This window comes from Sylvia atricapilla, chromosome Z (genome assembly GCF_009819655.1).
Source record: "Sylvia atricapilla isolate bSylAtr1 chromosome Z, bSylAtr1.pri, whole genome shotgun sequence".
In the NCBI taxonomy this organism is placed as follows: Eukaryota; Metazoa; Chordata; class Aves; order Passeriformes; family Sylviidae; genus Sylvia; species Sylvia atricapilla.
Genome location: NC_089174.1, coordinates 9,705,586 through 9,721,963, shown reverse-complemented (window position 1 = coordinate 9,721,963; position 16,378 = coordinate 9,705,586). Strand labels below are relative to the sequence as shown.

At 38.7% G+C, this 16,378-nt stretch overlaps 1 protein-coding gene across 3 annotated transcripts in view; it reads right to left on the bottom strand.

The window, feature by feature from the left end:
* Positions 1 to 1,996: 1,996 nt before the first annotated feature.
* Positions 1,997 to 16,378, bottom strand: part of DOCK11 (dedicator of cytokinesis 11) — an 81,957-nt gene continuing 67,575 nt past the window's right edge. For 2 of the 3 annotated variants that reach the window (XM_066339170.1, XM_066339171.1), the window contains exons 47-54: positions 15,891 to 16,013; positions 14,874 to 14,987; positions 12,916 to 13,062; positions 11,893 to 12,103; positions 11,352 to 11,542; positions 10,786 to 10,886; positions 9,350 to 9,488; positions 1,997 to 6,910 (exon numbers count right to left, since the gene is read on the bottom strand). In XM_066339170.1, coding sequence (XP_066195267.1) covers positions 6,788 to 6,910; positions 9,350 to 9,488; positions 10,786 to 10,886; positions 11,352 to 11,542; positions 11,893 to 12,103; positions 12,916 to 13,062; positions 14,874 to 14,987; positions 15,891 to 16,013 — 1,149 coding nt within the window. In that variant the 3' untranslated portion in view covers positions 1,997 to 6,787. Of the gene's footprint in view, positions 6,911 to 9,208; positions 9,489 to 10,785; positions 10,887 to 11,351; positions 11,543 to 11,892; positions 12,104 to 12,915; positions 13,063 to 14,873; positions 14,988 to 15,890; positions 16,014 to 16,378 lie in introns of those variants that run through there. The other variant, XM_066339169.1, reaches the window with a different exon arrangement.

Here is a 16,378-nt window from a genome sequence, read left to right as displayed (position 1 = left end):
TTGTTTTGTTTTGTTTTGTTTTTGTTTGGTTTTTTTTCACAGAATTTGGAATAGGACATAAGTGCTATTTTGATAGATTTCTGGGGAATAAAATACTCGGGATAAGGCTTTTCCTTCCGAACTAGAATTTTGTGGTAGCTAGCAAGCTTAGTCTTAGTTACCACACAAATATATAGGTGTTCTAAAAATAGTAGAGATGCAGCAGGAAGGAAACTTAGCTGACTTTCAAGGCAACCCAAAATTTGTTAGTAAAACTAACTTATTCCTAACCCAATAGAATGTTTCAGTATTTACTCAGCCCCTCAAAGAGTTTTGCAAGAGTTCATCTGCTTTTTAGACACTCATTCTAGAAAAAGGGAAGTGGATCTTTTTATGACAGGGTGGGGAATATCCTGTGTTAATGTTGGGCATTTTTGGCTTTTTTGTCTGTTTGTTTCCCTGTGAAATAAGAGGACTTTTAATTGCTGCTAGAAGGTGCACAAGGACCTGCAATTATAACCAAATAAAACGTGGTTGAAAGTTCCAGGATGTGGAACTTTAAGCTGTGCAACGAAGATCAGATTGTGCAACTACTTAGAGCAGACGTGGACTATGCCTGCTAGTGAGGACATTTATAGAGTAGAGCCAATCCAAGCAACCCCTCTCTTGCTTTCAGTTTCCTTGTTGATGTTTTCTTTCCTTCCTCTTTTCTCTTTTGTCCACTCCTTCTCCCAGGAGAGCCAATGCCAAGCGCACATGCAATCGTTCACTGCTTTTGGCTGCCTGCCCATCAACGTTGTCGGCAGCTGAAACATTTTTCCTCCTCTCTCTCTCCCTTCTACCCCAAATGCTCAACTCGTTGTCACATTCCCATCTCGATTCACGGCAATCACAACTGCTGTCAGAGCCTTTGATCCCTGCCACCTAACAGAGACTTCCCATTTCTCAATCTCATTGAGTCCTGTCCTGCAGCTCTCTGTTGCAAATCTCATGCTCGTTCATGTTCTTGTGAGCCAATGAAACTGTGCTGTAGTGACTAGGACTCGTAGAGACACACCTGAGATATCTTTGAAATGATCTGTTGAACAAGTACTTGGGGTATGGCTTCGTGTTTGGTATAAACTGATTTACAATTACCTTACTGATCTGCCTTTGGCTGTGTGCTCCTGCCTTTTCCACCCACACAACCGAAGCCAGTGATTGTGCAGTGAGTTTGCAGATGCAATAAAGCAAAAATCCAACAATTTTTTCCTGTGCATGTTCCCTAAATCAGATTAACAAATGGTGCCAATGCCTGATGTGCCTGCACAAAGTTACTAAGTCCAGCAAGAGGCAATGATTATTAACAGCACAAGGCCATGGGGAATTGTCCCTTTTGAGACCAGAAGTTGTTTCGTACCAGTGTTAAGATTCCTCCTTTCTGATTTTGCAGCAGCTTCTGGCAATACTTTAGGTCTCAGCCGACATAATTACAGGCTCTTCAAGAAGAGGGCTAGAGTAATTTCAAAAAAGGGCTCAAACAGAATACAGATGGATCTGAGGCACAAAATTCCAAAATCACGTTAAAAAAACCCAGTCTGACTCACACAGCTTCTCACTTCTCGACCTTTGTCATGTTCTTTGTTCTGTGTTCTCTGGGGACATCGAGAATTTTGCGATACATGCTCACAGGAGACGTGAACTATGCAAACTCTGAACTGCTGCCCAAGCCCAGCTGGAAATGAGAAATTATGTGGAATAAACCCCACTTCTTTTGAAGAGCACTTTTGGGTGGACTTGGAACTAAGCATGTTTGTACAAATGTTGTATCTCCCCCTCTGATAAATTCTATTACAAGCCCATGCATCATCTTTTCTGCTCACTGTTCCCGAAGAATCAAGATCTACTTAATTTACCTGTTCATTTGGCAAGGGAGCAACTCCTTTACCCACCAAGGGAGGCAGGGCACAAACCTGGTTTTACAGCTGTTTGGCCAAGGCTTGCAAGAGCCCCATACAGAAGATTCAGAAGACAGGAGTAGAAAATGCAGTTTATCCTTTATTCTCTGGTGAGGTAAATAATAATTATACCTGGCTTACATTACATCATGTAAGAGCTGGTACAATTGCCTGGGCATATACATTAGTCTAACCACCTTCTAAGTTGAGTTCGTTGAAGAAGAGGAACAATAAATATATCCCCAAAAAGTCTGGGTTTCAAAATTTGAAACTCCAGAACAGAGCAAAAAACCAACCACAAACCTACAGGGTAATTTTTAGGAAAGTAGCATGATCTGCTGGGATGTTTCCTTACTTTTGATTCCTATCTTGTTTCTACTGATAAATTTGTGTGTATGACTGTCTCTGTTTTTCCAATGAACCATGTTTTTGGGATTTCCCTGAGCTGGATGTTGTGATGCTCATGCTTCTTTAGATTTTTAAGTCAGCATCTCCTGTTTGTTGCTGAATAATTTAGTGTTCACCATTTCATTTGGTGTACTTCTGTTTTTGAAGACTTATTTTGGTAATCTTCATTAGAGGGTGCATATGTGATAGTTCAGTGAATAGGGTTTAGCCCCATGAATCTTACACTGGTATTAGCTTCTGATCACTCACTCTGTTCTGTAAAATGAAGAAAAAAAAATTTAAAAAAAGTCCAAACCCTAGGAAAAACATGCTTATTGAAACACTTATATTTTCTGGTTTTGTAGACTTTTATTTTGACCTGGAGTAAACTCTGAACTTGACTGCAATGTGATTTCTTTCCCTGGCTTCTTGTCAAAATTATTCATTATTCAAGAAAAAACAAAGTAAAAACAGCAGTATAGGATGGTTGGTCTCAGGAAGCTCATGAGCAGATCTATTTATCCTCTGTGTCCAGTACAGCAGTTAAGAACCAAGGCAAATGGGAGGTGCTGTTTTTTCACACACAAAGGTTAAACAGGGCTTGTACAATACTCAATACTTGTAAAATATGCAGGATAAAAGCACTCCTGTTATGATTATGGAGCAGCAGGTGTCAGATTTACACGAGAAGAGAGTAAATTACATCCAGATGAAACATTATATGTATATCACAACTGTTTTGCCACTGCTTGGCACAAGGATATTGTTTGAAGTAGTACAGTCTGTGGTTGCGTAAGGATTAGCTGTACACAATGCTCCTCCCTTTTCTGGTTAGAGAACTCATCTCAGTGAACATCAGATCTACATGTGCTACTCTCCTCAAGTAGACAAATTGAGTAAGACATAGTTTCATTTCTATTAAATTTTTGAGCCCATAATTTCCACTTAAATTCTTCTCCAGTTCTTTCAGGCCAAGTTACTCAAATCATAATGTGGAGTCCCATGGGATCTGGTCTCTTTAGAAAGAGAAAACAAACATACTTTATCTACTTTGCAACAAAGGTATTATGTTTATGTAAAGTCTTATTCTGCCAAAATACCATGTTGTGCATGTTCAAAAGTCTTCTGGAACAAAACCAATGTTACACACTACAGCTATTCTCTCACCCATGATTTTTCATTTGCTGGCCTACCTCGTGAGAAGTCCTGATATCAGAAAAAGTTTAGAACACCAAATAATATCTAAAAACACATTAATCACTGCAGTAAGTTCCTCATTCCAGATTTTTTTTTTTTTTAGGGGGAGGAAATGGAGCTCTGAGATTATTTTTCTTAAAATGATACTTTCTAATCTCTGCAGAGAGAAAAGCAGTACATCCAAAAGAGAAAATGTTTACACTTTGCTTACTCTGTAAATCTCTAAAAGCAAGTTCTTGTACATAAAATACTGGCAGTCCTTTTGTTGCTTTGTATATCCTCTTTGCAAACATCTGGCTTTGAGACATCCCATTACCCAAAACAGTCCTGCTACTGAGAATAATCAACTCCGCTTAATCCACACAGATCCTTCATCCCATTTCTTTTCCTTCATACAAAATTACCAAAGCATCCATTCTGAAGACTTGATGTGTTACAGCATTTTGCAGCAAAAGTAATTAGAGGCATGCAAACAAAATATGTTATGTAGCCAAACTGAGGTATAGAAAGAGTGTGTGCCAGGATGTAATTTGAAATATGTTCCACTAATTTTTCAAGACTAAAAGAATCCTCCATTCCTTAGGCAATTTAAGAAAAGAAAAATGTCCATGAACAATAGACATTTCTATTCTCCTCAAACAGGTAGCAAATAGGATGTACCCAGTGTGAGTATCAGCTACATAAAACACGTCCATATACAGTACACTCTAGATCTGTGAATTAAGCCCTTTCAGTCATAAATAACAAAAGATCTGGAGGATTTCTCTAAACTGGGACAATTAAGTAAGAAAAGGATAAAGATTATATATTATTATATATCATATAATCTTTATATATATATATATATATATATATATATAAAGAAATTGTGATCATCTTCTTGGCACCATTGTCCAAAACCAGCTGTAAAATAATGGCCACTCCTCATCCTTTCTAGATTGGTGAATACATAAAGGAAAAACAAGTTTGTTTGTTACCAGTCTTTTCATAACCTATCTGAAAAGGAGATTTTTCTGTAGAAAATCCAGAAAAAAAAAAAAACTTAGCAGGAGTGAAGGCTAATCCTTAGGGCATATACTTTTTGTAATTCATTAAAACTGCAAATAAGTGTATCTTCTGAAATGCAGTGACTGTATATATTCTAACTGGGCTGGTATTAAGCATGTCTTTTTTGCCAAATTACTGTGACAGCTTTCCAGTATATGAGAGTGAAATGATAGGACAATTCCAACATCAACAGCTTCAGAAGTTGAGACAAAAATTCATATTGGACCTTTAAAGACATCTGAAAAAGCAAGTAAGAATTTCACTGAAATTCAAGTTAAAATAAAGACTAGAGATTGAAAATTCAGCCAATGATATTATCTCAGAACATTAAAGACATCAAAAAACATACATAAGGATCTTCCTGCGAATCCAGGAAAACTACTAGGTTATCTGTAGTATTGGAAAAAGCTATGATGTCAAAGCTTTTGGATGTCTATATTGCATACGTCTGCTGACTGTAGTCAAGATATGCCTTTGCTGCTGATATTTAGAGGTCAATTAGCTCCAAAAGTATCTTGTATTGGATTGACTGTTAATGAGTATCACACATCTTCGTAAAGTAATTTGGAAAACTCTCACTATATGCTTTTAAATATTATTTGCTGATAGATAACAATCAGGAAGGTGCTAACCATATTTACACATACTAATCTCCCTTCCTCTTACTGAAAGTTCATGCTAAATTTAGAGTCTGACTGGCACAAAAGCACATAGGAGCAGAAATGTGGCTGGTTTGTTATAGGCACATCTGTATTTTGCGTGAAACAGCTAATGGATGAATTTATGGATCACAACACTATTTTCTCAGAATACGAATAATTGTAGGTATTTAAAATCATGCATAATAAACATTTTGAAATGTGGTCCAGTTACTATTTGAAGGTAATTTTTGTCACAAAGATTTAGAAACTTAACATTTTCTAGACACTACAGCAAAGTTAAATACCCACCTAGAATCCTCTTTTTGTTACATATTGTAACATTGTAACATTGTAACATATGCATTTTGTTACATATCCTTAAATCTCCCACCCTTTCCATATGAACTACTGAAACAGTATTTACAATCAACAAGACTTGAAAAACACGGATGTTAAAAATGTTCCTGATTAAAAGAATTACTGAACTGGGTTCTTCTTCCTGAATCTGAAGCATATTATTAAAAAAGAGGCAGAGAATGTATGAAAGCTTTGGTGAGGGAAAGAAAGAATAAAAGAACTCTGGAAAATAAATTTTCTCAACCACCTATCAGAAAAAGCAATGAGCTTTCAGAGCATAGATCTGTTTAACAGGAGGGATCATACATCAGTTGTGCTAACAAATCCCTCAATTTTGTGTAAATTATTTTGATGTGCTGCAGATTTTTAAAGGATCTCTCCAATTATTTCCAAAAGTTGTTAAAGCACCTTATAATTTCCAACTCAATTTAGACTTTTCTCAGAGTTTTTATCTGTGTGCAACCATGAGGGGCAAGCAAGAGAAAATTTGTATCAAATGACACATCGCTCAGGTTTGCTGTCAGTGAGTACAGTCCATCCTTTCTCGCAGCTGTGAAAGGTTACCCAAGATTGGAATCAGCTACAGTAAGCTCAACCTTCATGGAGATTACTTTAGAAATATCTGTTCTGAGGATGTACGAAAATTATAATTTCTGACTTAGGTTTTAGTTATTCCAGACTATGGCAAGTTTGCTTTCATTGAGTACAATAGGGGTATGTCAACCACAAGTCACTTTTTGGAAGAGCAAGGTCCCTTGCTAGTAAATACAATTTCTGCTTCATATCCCCTGTTCCACAAAGCTTTTAGCAGCAAATGTGATATAATGCTAGTTTTTATATACCCTGTACTCTTTCTATTTACAACGTAGTTTTACATTTTATTATATTCCATTGTACAACTTTACATATTATGTCATTGCTTCAATTCATAGTTCAGCAATTCAACACGTATTTAGATAACTGCCTTTCCCTGTCCTGCTATTCACTTATCTTAAAAAAAATTGTAGAAAACAAGCACAGTGGTGCAATGTCCAGGCACTTCCAATGTTGCTCAGCAAAACAAGCAAGCACCCTGTTTGAAAGCATGGCAACGTTTTTTGTGGTGAAAAAAAAACCCAAAGCAAACCAAACCAAACCAAACCACCCTGTGATTCAATCTTAGCTCATCATGGATGGTTTTAAACAACTTTTGTACAGTTCCAAGAATTCCTGAGAAGGCTCTGTAAGATATGACTGATATGTTTATATGTCAGCAGTGGGTCTGAGCGAGCAGTAACTTCCATCACCAGAGGTTCCGCTGATCACACAGAAGACATGAAGAGAGTCCTGCATCAATGGCAAATGCATTGTGTCTCCATGATAGATCTAAACAAAGTAAAACAATCACAAATTCAATACAGGTTTCACTTCATTATGATAATCAAGCTATTTAAAAAGGTATGCAAAAGAGATATCTCCGACCTTGTCTTCAAAGCTGTCTCACAAAGGCAGCATAACAAAGAAATGAGAAAGAAGAGTAGTTTAGTGATTTCTGTAGCATTAATATATATACCATTCTGTGTATTACTGGATTACTTTTAGTTACAACTATGCATTGTAGGAAAGAAACAGTTCTCTGTACATTTTTTATTGTATCTTAGCAGTAACAGAATTCTAATAGGGTTTTTTGTGAGCAAATGGAGTACATGCAGCTACATCCCCCACAAAAATCCCCCGCTACCTCTGTGTTCAGATTTTGTACTTTGTAGCCTGAAGGACACTGACAGCACAGGATGCAGCTGGAATGGCAGAGCCGACTGTGTATTTATTTTCACCATGTTTGCCAGTCAAGTTAGCTACCTTGAAATTGCATTAGTGAAACAAATAATTTGCCATCATAAACAGCTTCTGGACATCCAGCCTTCTGCTAGTCTCTGAAATTTCCTGGATCTGTTCAGCTGCAGTTTATAATTTTTTTTGTGTTTACATTTTAGCTTAAAAGATCTGTAAATAGGTCACAGTTTGACCCAGCGATTACCCATCTCAAATGAAGGACACTGACAATATCTAGGAAAGCATATGTAATTTGCAATGAGAGCCCTAAGTTAATGCACTATACTTTTTACATTTAACTGACTTTTTACATCTAACTGTTACAAAATAAGAGAACTTATTCCATTAGGTTGAATTTGTTAGACATTAGGCCATTTGATGGCAATGCAAAGCTCAAGTCAGCCGTTGCACATAACATTGCACAACTGTGAAGAACAGTGTTCACAAACATGGTATTTTAAGCTGCCTTTCGAGCTATTACAAGAAGAAGTTGAAAAGTATAACCTTCCCAGGGAGCCCTTCACCTGGACATTTCAGTCATATTTTGCCCATTGAACAAAGGCAACACAGCAGTGGATAAATCTATCAGGTAACAGGGGATGTGTTTTAACAACGCTTCTTTGTTCTAAAATAATCTTAGCTATTGTATTTGGACAGTGCAGGACTGAGTGATTTGTTTTTGATTTGACTATTGCAAAATCCAAAAGCCACAGAAGTGCCAGCAGCTGCATGCAAATTAGATATCTTGGCACTGGAAAACAGCTTAGAGTAAGCAGGTGGCAGTTCTTATGACCAGGCCTCTCCGAGCAAAGTTCAGTAGAGGAGTATGCAGATAGTGGCAGTGAAAAAACCAGTGTGGTGAATGTACAAAATCAATATTTTGCACACTAAAAATATGGTGGCCATGAGCAGAATAGAAAGGGAATCTAAAAAAAGCAGCAGGAATGCAGCACTGTCAGACAGATCCACTCTTACACTCCTACAACAAAATTCATCCCCATCATGAGACCATTTGCCTGAAATTATATTGTACTCTTCCATAAGAAGACTGATTCTCTTAAGCATTATTTTATTGTAAATTAACCTTATTTACAAGCAGCAGCCTGGTGCAGTTGTATTACTTTGCCACTTGCAGATTTTGCATTTAGTGTGAACAACTACTCAACTGACTGTGGAATTTGCCTATCCATTTTTCGTGAGCTGACATGTTGCATCTTTAATTCACAGTCACACATAGACTGTATATTGACTAACTGGGAGATCCTGAAAGCATTATTTTAAATTTCAAGTTCTGTGGACCAGAATGCAGTCTGTACTGTTGATTTTATTTCCTCGATGCTATAAATCTACAAGCTTTCTTTTATCATAATAAAGGCAAAATTAAAAAGCCAGAGGTATGGAAATTCAGAAAGTCAGTTCTCATCTAATTTCACAGCATGAAACTAGATACTAGATAGAAGTACAACTGCTCTTTGAATCCCTAACCTCTGATGCTACTATTCAAATGTATTTTCCTAGAAAGATCCAAGAAAATATAAAATCATACATCAGATTAATTAGCACAAATTTATAATGCATATAAATGGCATGTTGGCATTAGGTAAAAATTATAAGAAAACATATATACAAGGAAAAATAATATATTAAATAAAACCCCTTAAGATGGATATAACTAAAGAAATGGAAATACTGGACCTGTGACTTCTTTATAATTTGCAGACATGAGGCAGAATTCTGATGATCACAGCTGGCAGTGGTGTGTCACTGAAGACTCCACCCTGCAGCACTCCGAATACCAATGTCAGGCTGAGACTTTCAGTAAACAGAAAGCAGTTTTAGGAATCCCCCAAATCTACTGCTTAGTTTTCATGTTCACTTACTCGCCCGTTTATATTTAGCTACAGAACATGCAGAGTGATCACATTTTCAATTCCCAGCCAGTTTTCAACCACAGTGAACCACCTCCATGTGCTCCCACTGTGCAGTACGTGCCTGTTCATGGATGATGTCAGAAAGCTCTTTCACCATATCCTGAAAGTTTGATTTTAGCCCCTCATGGTACTCCACTTGATCCTCCTTAATGAGACGCTCGTTGAGCTCCAGAGCAATTCCACAGGCTTGGATAAACTTCCTGGGGAGGAAAGGAATGAACTTACAATAGTCTGGTCTTTCTGCCAAAGCAAGCAACTAAACAGACAGGCAAATCTCAGTATTTCTCACCCCCTTTTCTCCAGTGTTCGGGGCAATACATATTCCAGGAGTATCCCTGGCACAGTGAATCAGGGAATGAAGAGGGAATTCAACACAGGTTTTGGGCTTCCTGCTGGAGCTTTTTAGGGCCTGGACCCTCAGCAGATGGGACAGCCAGTCCTCCTGCAAGGCTGCCAGAGCTGGGTGACACAGCAGGGCAGTCAGAGGTCAGGCTCCTGACAGCAGAGACCCTCCAGAAGGAAGTTCACACCATGGGGAGCTGTAATGCTCTTTCTGGGATCTGTTACTCATTCTTTGCCTCATTCAACACACCTATTTTCCTTTTTTATGAAACCCAATAAAAATGCATTCAAACTGAAATGGAGATTGTTTGCACTGCAAAGCTGGAAAGTAAAACCATGCATGGCATGTTTTTGGGATTGCTCCCTGATTGCCAGGTTACTTAATACACGGAAGGAGAATAGGATTGGCCCAAATGCTGCTTTCTTCATTCAACAAGAATGGAGAAATAGGTGAAATTGCAATCATCAGCACAGAGTAAAAAATGCAGGGGCTGGTGGACATCTGGTTACACCTGAGAGATCCAGAAAAGAGTGTGGCAAAGACTCATCATCCTGAGGAGAAACAAGAGTTGCTTTATTATATCCTGGGGGACACTTTCAAGTGGGAGGTGAAACTTACCCTAAGGGACAGAAATTGGAAAAACACCTATACTAGTCACACAGTTTCAAAAATTAGCAACAGAAACAAGAACAGTGCTCTGCCATAAACTGGGAAAGGATTTGCTTTAAAATACTTCAAAGTCGATCATTAGCTAGCAAAAAATCCCCTTGGAAAAACTGGCAAACAGTGCACCATATCAAAGACCCCTGAACACAGGACTGTCACATCTCTGGTTTCCAAACATACTTCATGTGATAATCTCAAATACCCACACAAACTGTTGAAGCAGGTGTTCAAGCAAATCTCTCCAAGGAGAGCACAGCCCTGGACTTGGAAACTCCTGATACATGTAACTTCATTGGCTTTTTTTCATGTGTGAGCACCCACAACCCCATGATCTTTTGGATCTTTATGAGACATATATATATAAGACATATATATATATAAGACATATATATCCAGCATCTGCTGAGTTTGGAGACAGACAAAAATATAATCAAAGCAGGTATCATCTTCCAGCCAGCTGCTAGTTTCTATTACATTAGAAATCCTACCTGAACATTTCTTTTAACTCATTCACCTTCTTAGCAGGATATTTGCTGGACTGGCTGTCACTTAGGAAAGCTCTGGCATAGGCCAAAGGACCAGCATTAACCTAGAATGGAAGAAAAAATCATTTATGCTAGAACTCCTGCTGAGATAGAAAGAGATATTGAGTTTGTTTCCTCATATTTTCCTCTTATTTCCATGTGGAAAAACAGCACGGTCTGAGTCCTAAGGTGACTTATCCAGCTGGAGAAGGCAGGGTCACAAAACAGCTCTGTGCGCCTGATTCTTACAGTACAGTCTTCAAGACTTAAGCATATTTCAGCAGTTACTTATTGCTAATTAATGTGCAATTATGCTTGGACTTGACACTATAAACACCACTGGAGAAAATGTTTATTCCCAAGAGCCAGCCACTGGTGTAGCACTGCACATGACAGGGAGGCTGTGCTGGTGGCTGCAGCCCTGTAGCCCGGGTAGTTAATGATTTCTGGAAAGTAAATGTGTTGTGACGATGCCTCACCCTGATCTGTGTATGTAAACGCAATTCCGGACAGACATCAAACAGACTGACCTGCACAGAAACACAGCCCTGCAGCTTGAGCTGCAGCTGGATCTTGTCAACATCACCAGCAGAGCAGAGTTTCTGCAGCTCTGCTGTCCTGTCCTTTATTTCATCGATAGCGACGTCAATTGGTTTCAAATTAACCTGATGCTCATAATTGACCGGAATTCTCTTCTTAACATATGGAAAGGAGTTCAAAGCTAGCAGAAACAGAAAATAAATGTATACATTGAAAATACACATACTGTGTCATATACACATACTGTGTCATGCAGCACATAGGAATACTCTTCATAGAACATATACAAGCAGATTCATGCCCTTGAGGATGTGAAATCCCAAACAAGGCTATAATTTACCAGCATGATTTTTTAATCTGTAAAAATGTGCACATAAAAATACAAGGTAAATACCCCCTCCCAACCAGAATATTGTCTTACAATTCTGATAAAGCTGAGAGAATTTGTCACACTTCTGGAATATTTTCATGAGCTAGAATAGTCTCCTAATAGTTACTGATACTGTCTCATGCTGAGATATTTGTACTTACTAGTTAGAATGGTCCTTTTTTTACATTGTTCTTCTACACTGCCATGCTTTTTTCCAGATAAAGTGTAAGGAGTTTCAAATACAAATCTATTGATATTATGATTTCTTTCAAATTCAGTTTTTCTTTCAGACATTTCTTTTTCTTCAAAGTAGGGCTTCACATAAGTCACTTGAATATAGGCATACTTGGAATCAAGGTCTTTAACATTGACCTATGAAATAAGAGGGTTACTCACAGGAGGAATGAACGTTGATAAGCTATAATTGGCTAATCTATTCACTGGGATCTGATTTAAACTAATTCCCTCACTGCATGAAGGCCAGTGACATGCCAAATGCTCATTTTGCCCTCAGCTGGGATGTCTAGACCATCCACCAGCAGGTAAGACAAGGAGGTGTGGCACAAGAAGTACATCACCTGGTGCCAAACAAGCTGTTCCTACTGTAGGCAGTCACGTCCCCTAATCTATCACAGCACAGGCCTGAGCTACTGAGTCCTCCTAATATGTCCACAAAGTTTCCAGACTGTGATCCAGTGCTCATACAGTGCTGGGCCAGGCAAACTTCCAGGCTTGCACTAAATCAGCTTTGGGATCACCAGTGCTGTCTTTGGTAATTCAGATAAAACCCACTGCAGCTCTTGCAGGGACAATAAATAAGTATTCCATATGAAAAGAAAAGAGCTAAGACCCAAAGAGATTTTCTTTCAGACTTGCAGCATCAAAGCAACAAGAAGTAACTCAGCTTCCAGTCACCTGATGCTCTGTGCTGGTTTCTAATGCCTTCAACAAGGCTCAGTACGATGGGGATTTCAATTTCCCATTCATAATTCCCACCTGAGAGCCACAGCAGCACCAGCACTTGTCAAGCTATGTAATGTGTCCATACACTGCCAGGGCAAATTGGAAGTGAGGTGTTTGTAAGAGGGTAGAGGAGAGGGCTCATTCTTCCCCTCCCACTGGCAGAAGAAAGGGATGCTCTGTCACCTTCCTTCAGCTCCACAGAGCATGCTGTTGAACTCTACCTTATTAGAATCCTGGATAATCTTCACAGTCTCTGACCCAAATTTTTCTCCATAAAGTTTAAGAAGTCTGAAGGAGATCTCTGAGAGGCCTGTCAATTTGGGCTCCTTATAGACATATTCCTTCCCATCTTCTTCCTCAAAGAATGTCTGGCATTAACCACAAAAAACAAAACACAAGAAAACAAAAAAGAGCAGTGAGGAATAGCTGTGCTTCTCCATTTGGAAAACTTTTATCTTAGATTTGCTGATTGCAAAGCAAGCTTCTACTAACATTTCAGAAAGCCAAAAAGGTTTGGAAGGCTATGGCTCACAAAGTCTCACTGAACTTTGCCTGTTTAATAGGTTCCTTCAAAAATGGCCTAAAAAAGAAAATAATTCTTCTACCAACACAAACACAACACATCATTGCTTGAGTACAACCAGTTAGAGATCTAAACTATGTGGAAGATGGTTTGGCGAGCATTTGACCTTTTGGAAGGTTGGAAAGAGACAGGCAGGAGAAAAAAAATCCACAAAAACAAGGGACAGAGGAGGAGCAGAAAGATACGTAAGTGGAGGAAGCCCTGACAGCAGAGCCATAGGAACACTCTGAAATTCAAGAATTTGTGAAAGCTGCAAGACTCTTTAGGCAATTAAAAAAAAAAAAAAGTGTTTCCTGTGCTTTAATTCCTCTTGTGTTCAGGGAAGTGGGATTTGGTGTATTTACTGTAAATAGAGACCAAAACAGCATCAAAGGTTGTGCTTGCATCACCAGCCTTACCCATAATGGAAACAGCATGGGAACTTCATGCTTTGGTGAGCTGTTCCAGTTAGAACTTGTGACACAGCATTAGGATATCTGTGTGTAGCTGGAATATAAAGCCAAAAAAGCTTTAAAGTGCAAAACTGGATCAAGTAGTACTGGTTGTTGGGATGCTACACAGCTTAATTTTAAGGGCTGATCCAGTTATTTCTAGCTTCTGGAAAACTAAGCTAGCAGTTGTTTCCTTTCATCTGTTGCTAACCTTATTTACTTTTTACATATCCAAAGTTACAGAGAAGATTAGGGTAAAAATAAAATGCATGTTTGCTGCAGCAGAAGTCACTGCTCTGATATGTTGTAACAGTGACATTCAAAGGTGGAAACCCATGATGATTTCAGGGGTATTTATCATCTGTTCTAAAAGAAAGAATAAAGAAAGGCAAGGCCAATATAATTTACATGGTATTTTCTGAAGAGGAGTCCTGCACCTCCGCCTTGGTTCTAAGTCCACAAGCAGATGCAGGTTGTTCAGAGACAGAAAGGACATGAGGGTATCACACTTTATTAACTGCTATGTGGAGAAAAAAATAAAACCACAACTGCTTTTAAGCTCAGAGGACTTCATCAGATATGATAAGATCATGCTGGTTCCTTGGACTCTGAGCCCAAGATGAAATTCAGTTTTCCAGATACCTCAGCTAACAAAAGTACTACCTATCTCTACATGTGTGTAATCGACACTGATGGATGTTTTGCCTCCAGCTTCTCTCATAATCTTTTACTCTGCTAATACCCATAAGGGAGCAGCATTTTTCTGTAGAAATAAATGTCTGTTACTACTACTGTTTATATACTCTTGTTATATTTATATAGTGTTACTATTATATACTGTACACACTAAATTGTGTCTGTGTAACCTACCATAACTATAATTGCAAAAAAACCCTCAGCATTTTCTGAACCCTCAAAGCCATTTCCTAACTGCTGAGTTGTTTTATGAAAAGCCTACCAGCAGAACCATAAACTTTATAATAAATCAAGTGCTCCTGGAGACAGATACAAACCCTCATCCTCAATGTGCAATTCCAAAACACTCACACAGACATACTGGTGGCTGCACCAGAGGAGCTTTTCAACTCCAGGTCTGACAGAGCAGCAGCTTTTGGGGCCAGGATGCCTGGTGAGGGGTAGCTGGCAAGTCAGTGTATATACTTACTTGTCCATAAAAGGCCACTCTGAAAAAGGTTCCAAGAAGCCTCTTCCTTGAGTGCATTACTTCCAATATCTTAGCATATGCTCCATGGAGTGTTCTGTACAGCTGGGTGAGTTTCTGGAAATCAGATTTTAACACTATGATGAAAACAGGATTTTCCAAGCAGGACATTCTATCTGATGCCAGAAGTTACTGAGACACCTGAACACAATCCTCTGAAGAATTGAAACCTCAATTTCTAAAGAGGCTGAACTCATGCAGTCTTGTTTGAAAAACCTGGTTTTAAGTACATGCTTAGGGTCAGTCTGCAGGGTACCACAGACTGCAGTAACCTCTGCCCCTGGAGAGAAGGCTGAGTGCACTGTCAGCATGTTTCTTGACTGAGCCTTCACACACAAAACAGCTGACAATATTTTACCCAGGAAGGTGGGGTTTTTTTTATTATAAACAGCTTTCCAACAAAAAAAAATAGATTGAGGTAAGGCTTCCCCACACCCCCTCCAGCTTCAGTTGTATGGCTGGATGTTCTGTCATGGCAGAGGTAGGGAAAGAGGACCAGTATTAGCCTGAAGCACAGGTCACAGCACGTGGTGGGAAGGAGCAAGGCTGGCAACAGCTTCCTTCCTTCCTCTTCACTTGCCACTGAATTACCCACAGATCCAGTCTTTCTTTGAACTGTTTTCATTCTGTTTTTAACCCTTAAAAACCTCAGGTCTCAAAAAGAATCTAGCTTTGCTGAGCATATGGAATGACAACAGTTTTATTTTACAGGAAGGAAGGTGGTAATTATTATGACATGAGTCATTCATGTTGTTAGCTTTGATAATCACCTTTCAGATTATTGCTTTCACTAATTTACCTAATAACCAACAACGAAGCACAGTGTGCACACTGCTTTACTGATACCAACTCAGAAACTCATAACTTCAAAAATAAAAAACTCCCCTGTTTTTGGTTTGTTTTTTTTCTTAGCAGTCTAGAAAATTACCTGCTCTATGCAAACTAGTTCAAAATACCCACCTCAAATTCACGTCGCTTTTCATAAATAGGAATGATCAGTTTGGAAACTTCAGAAATTGTTTCATAACGCTCTGCTTTCCACAGGCCATCTATACACTGCTCCAAAAGCTCCACCAGGACCTCCTGTGAGAGCAACAAATGGGTGGTGTTACTAATGCTCCAACTTGGAAGATAAAACCATTTTAACTTCAGATACTTTTATCAGACCCTAGAATAAGTAACTCCAGTTACATGAACTTAGATCCTGTGTATTCCTGGTCTTCCTAAAGGCATTCTGAACTTTGGGGAGGTGGAAAAAGACAAAAAAGGACAAGTTATTTTTAGAAAATTCATTAATTCTTCATCAATCATTAGCATAATAGCCAGCAAGTATATCCTGGTTATTTAGTTACTTCTCCAGGAAAATGCAGACACTCTGGGAGAGTATGGACATGACATCACTGGAGATCAGAGGCGTATGACTAAGAAAGATGTTCAAGGAATCAAGA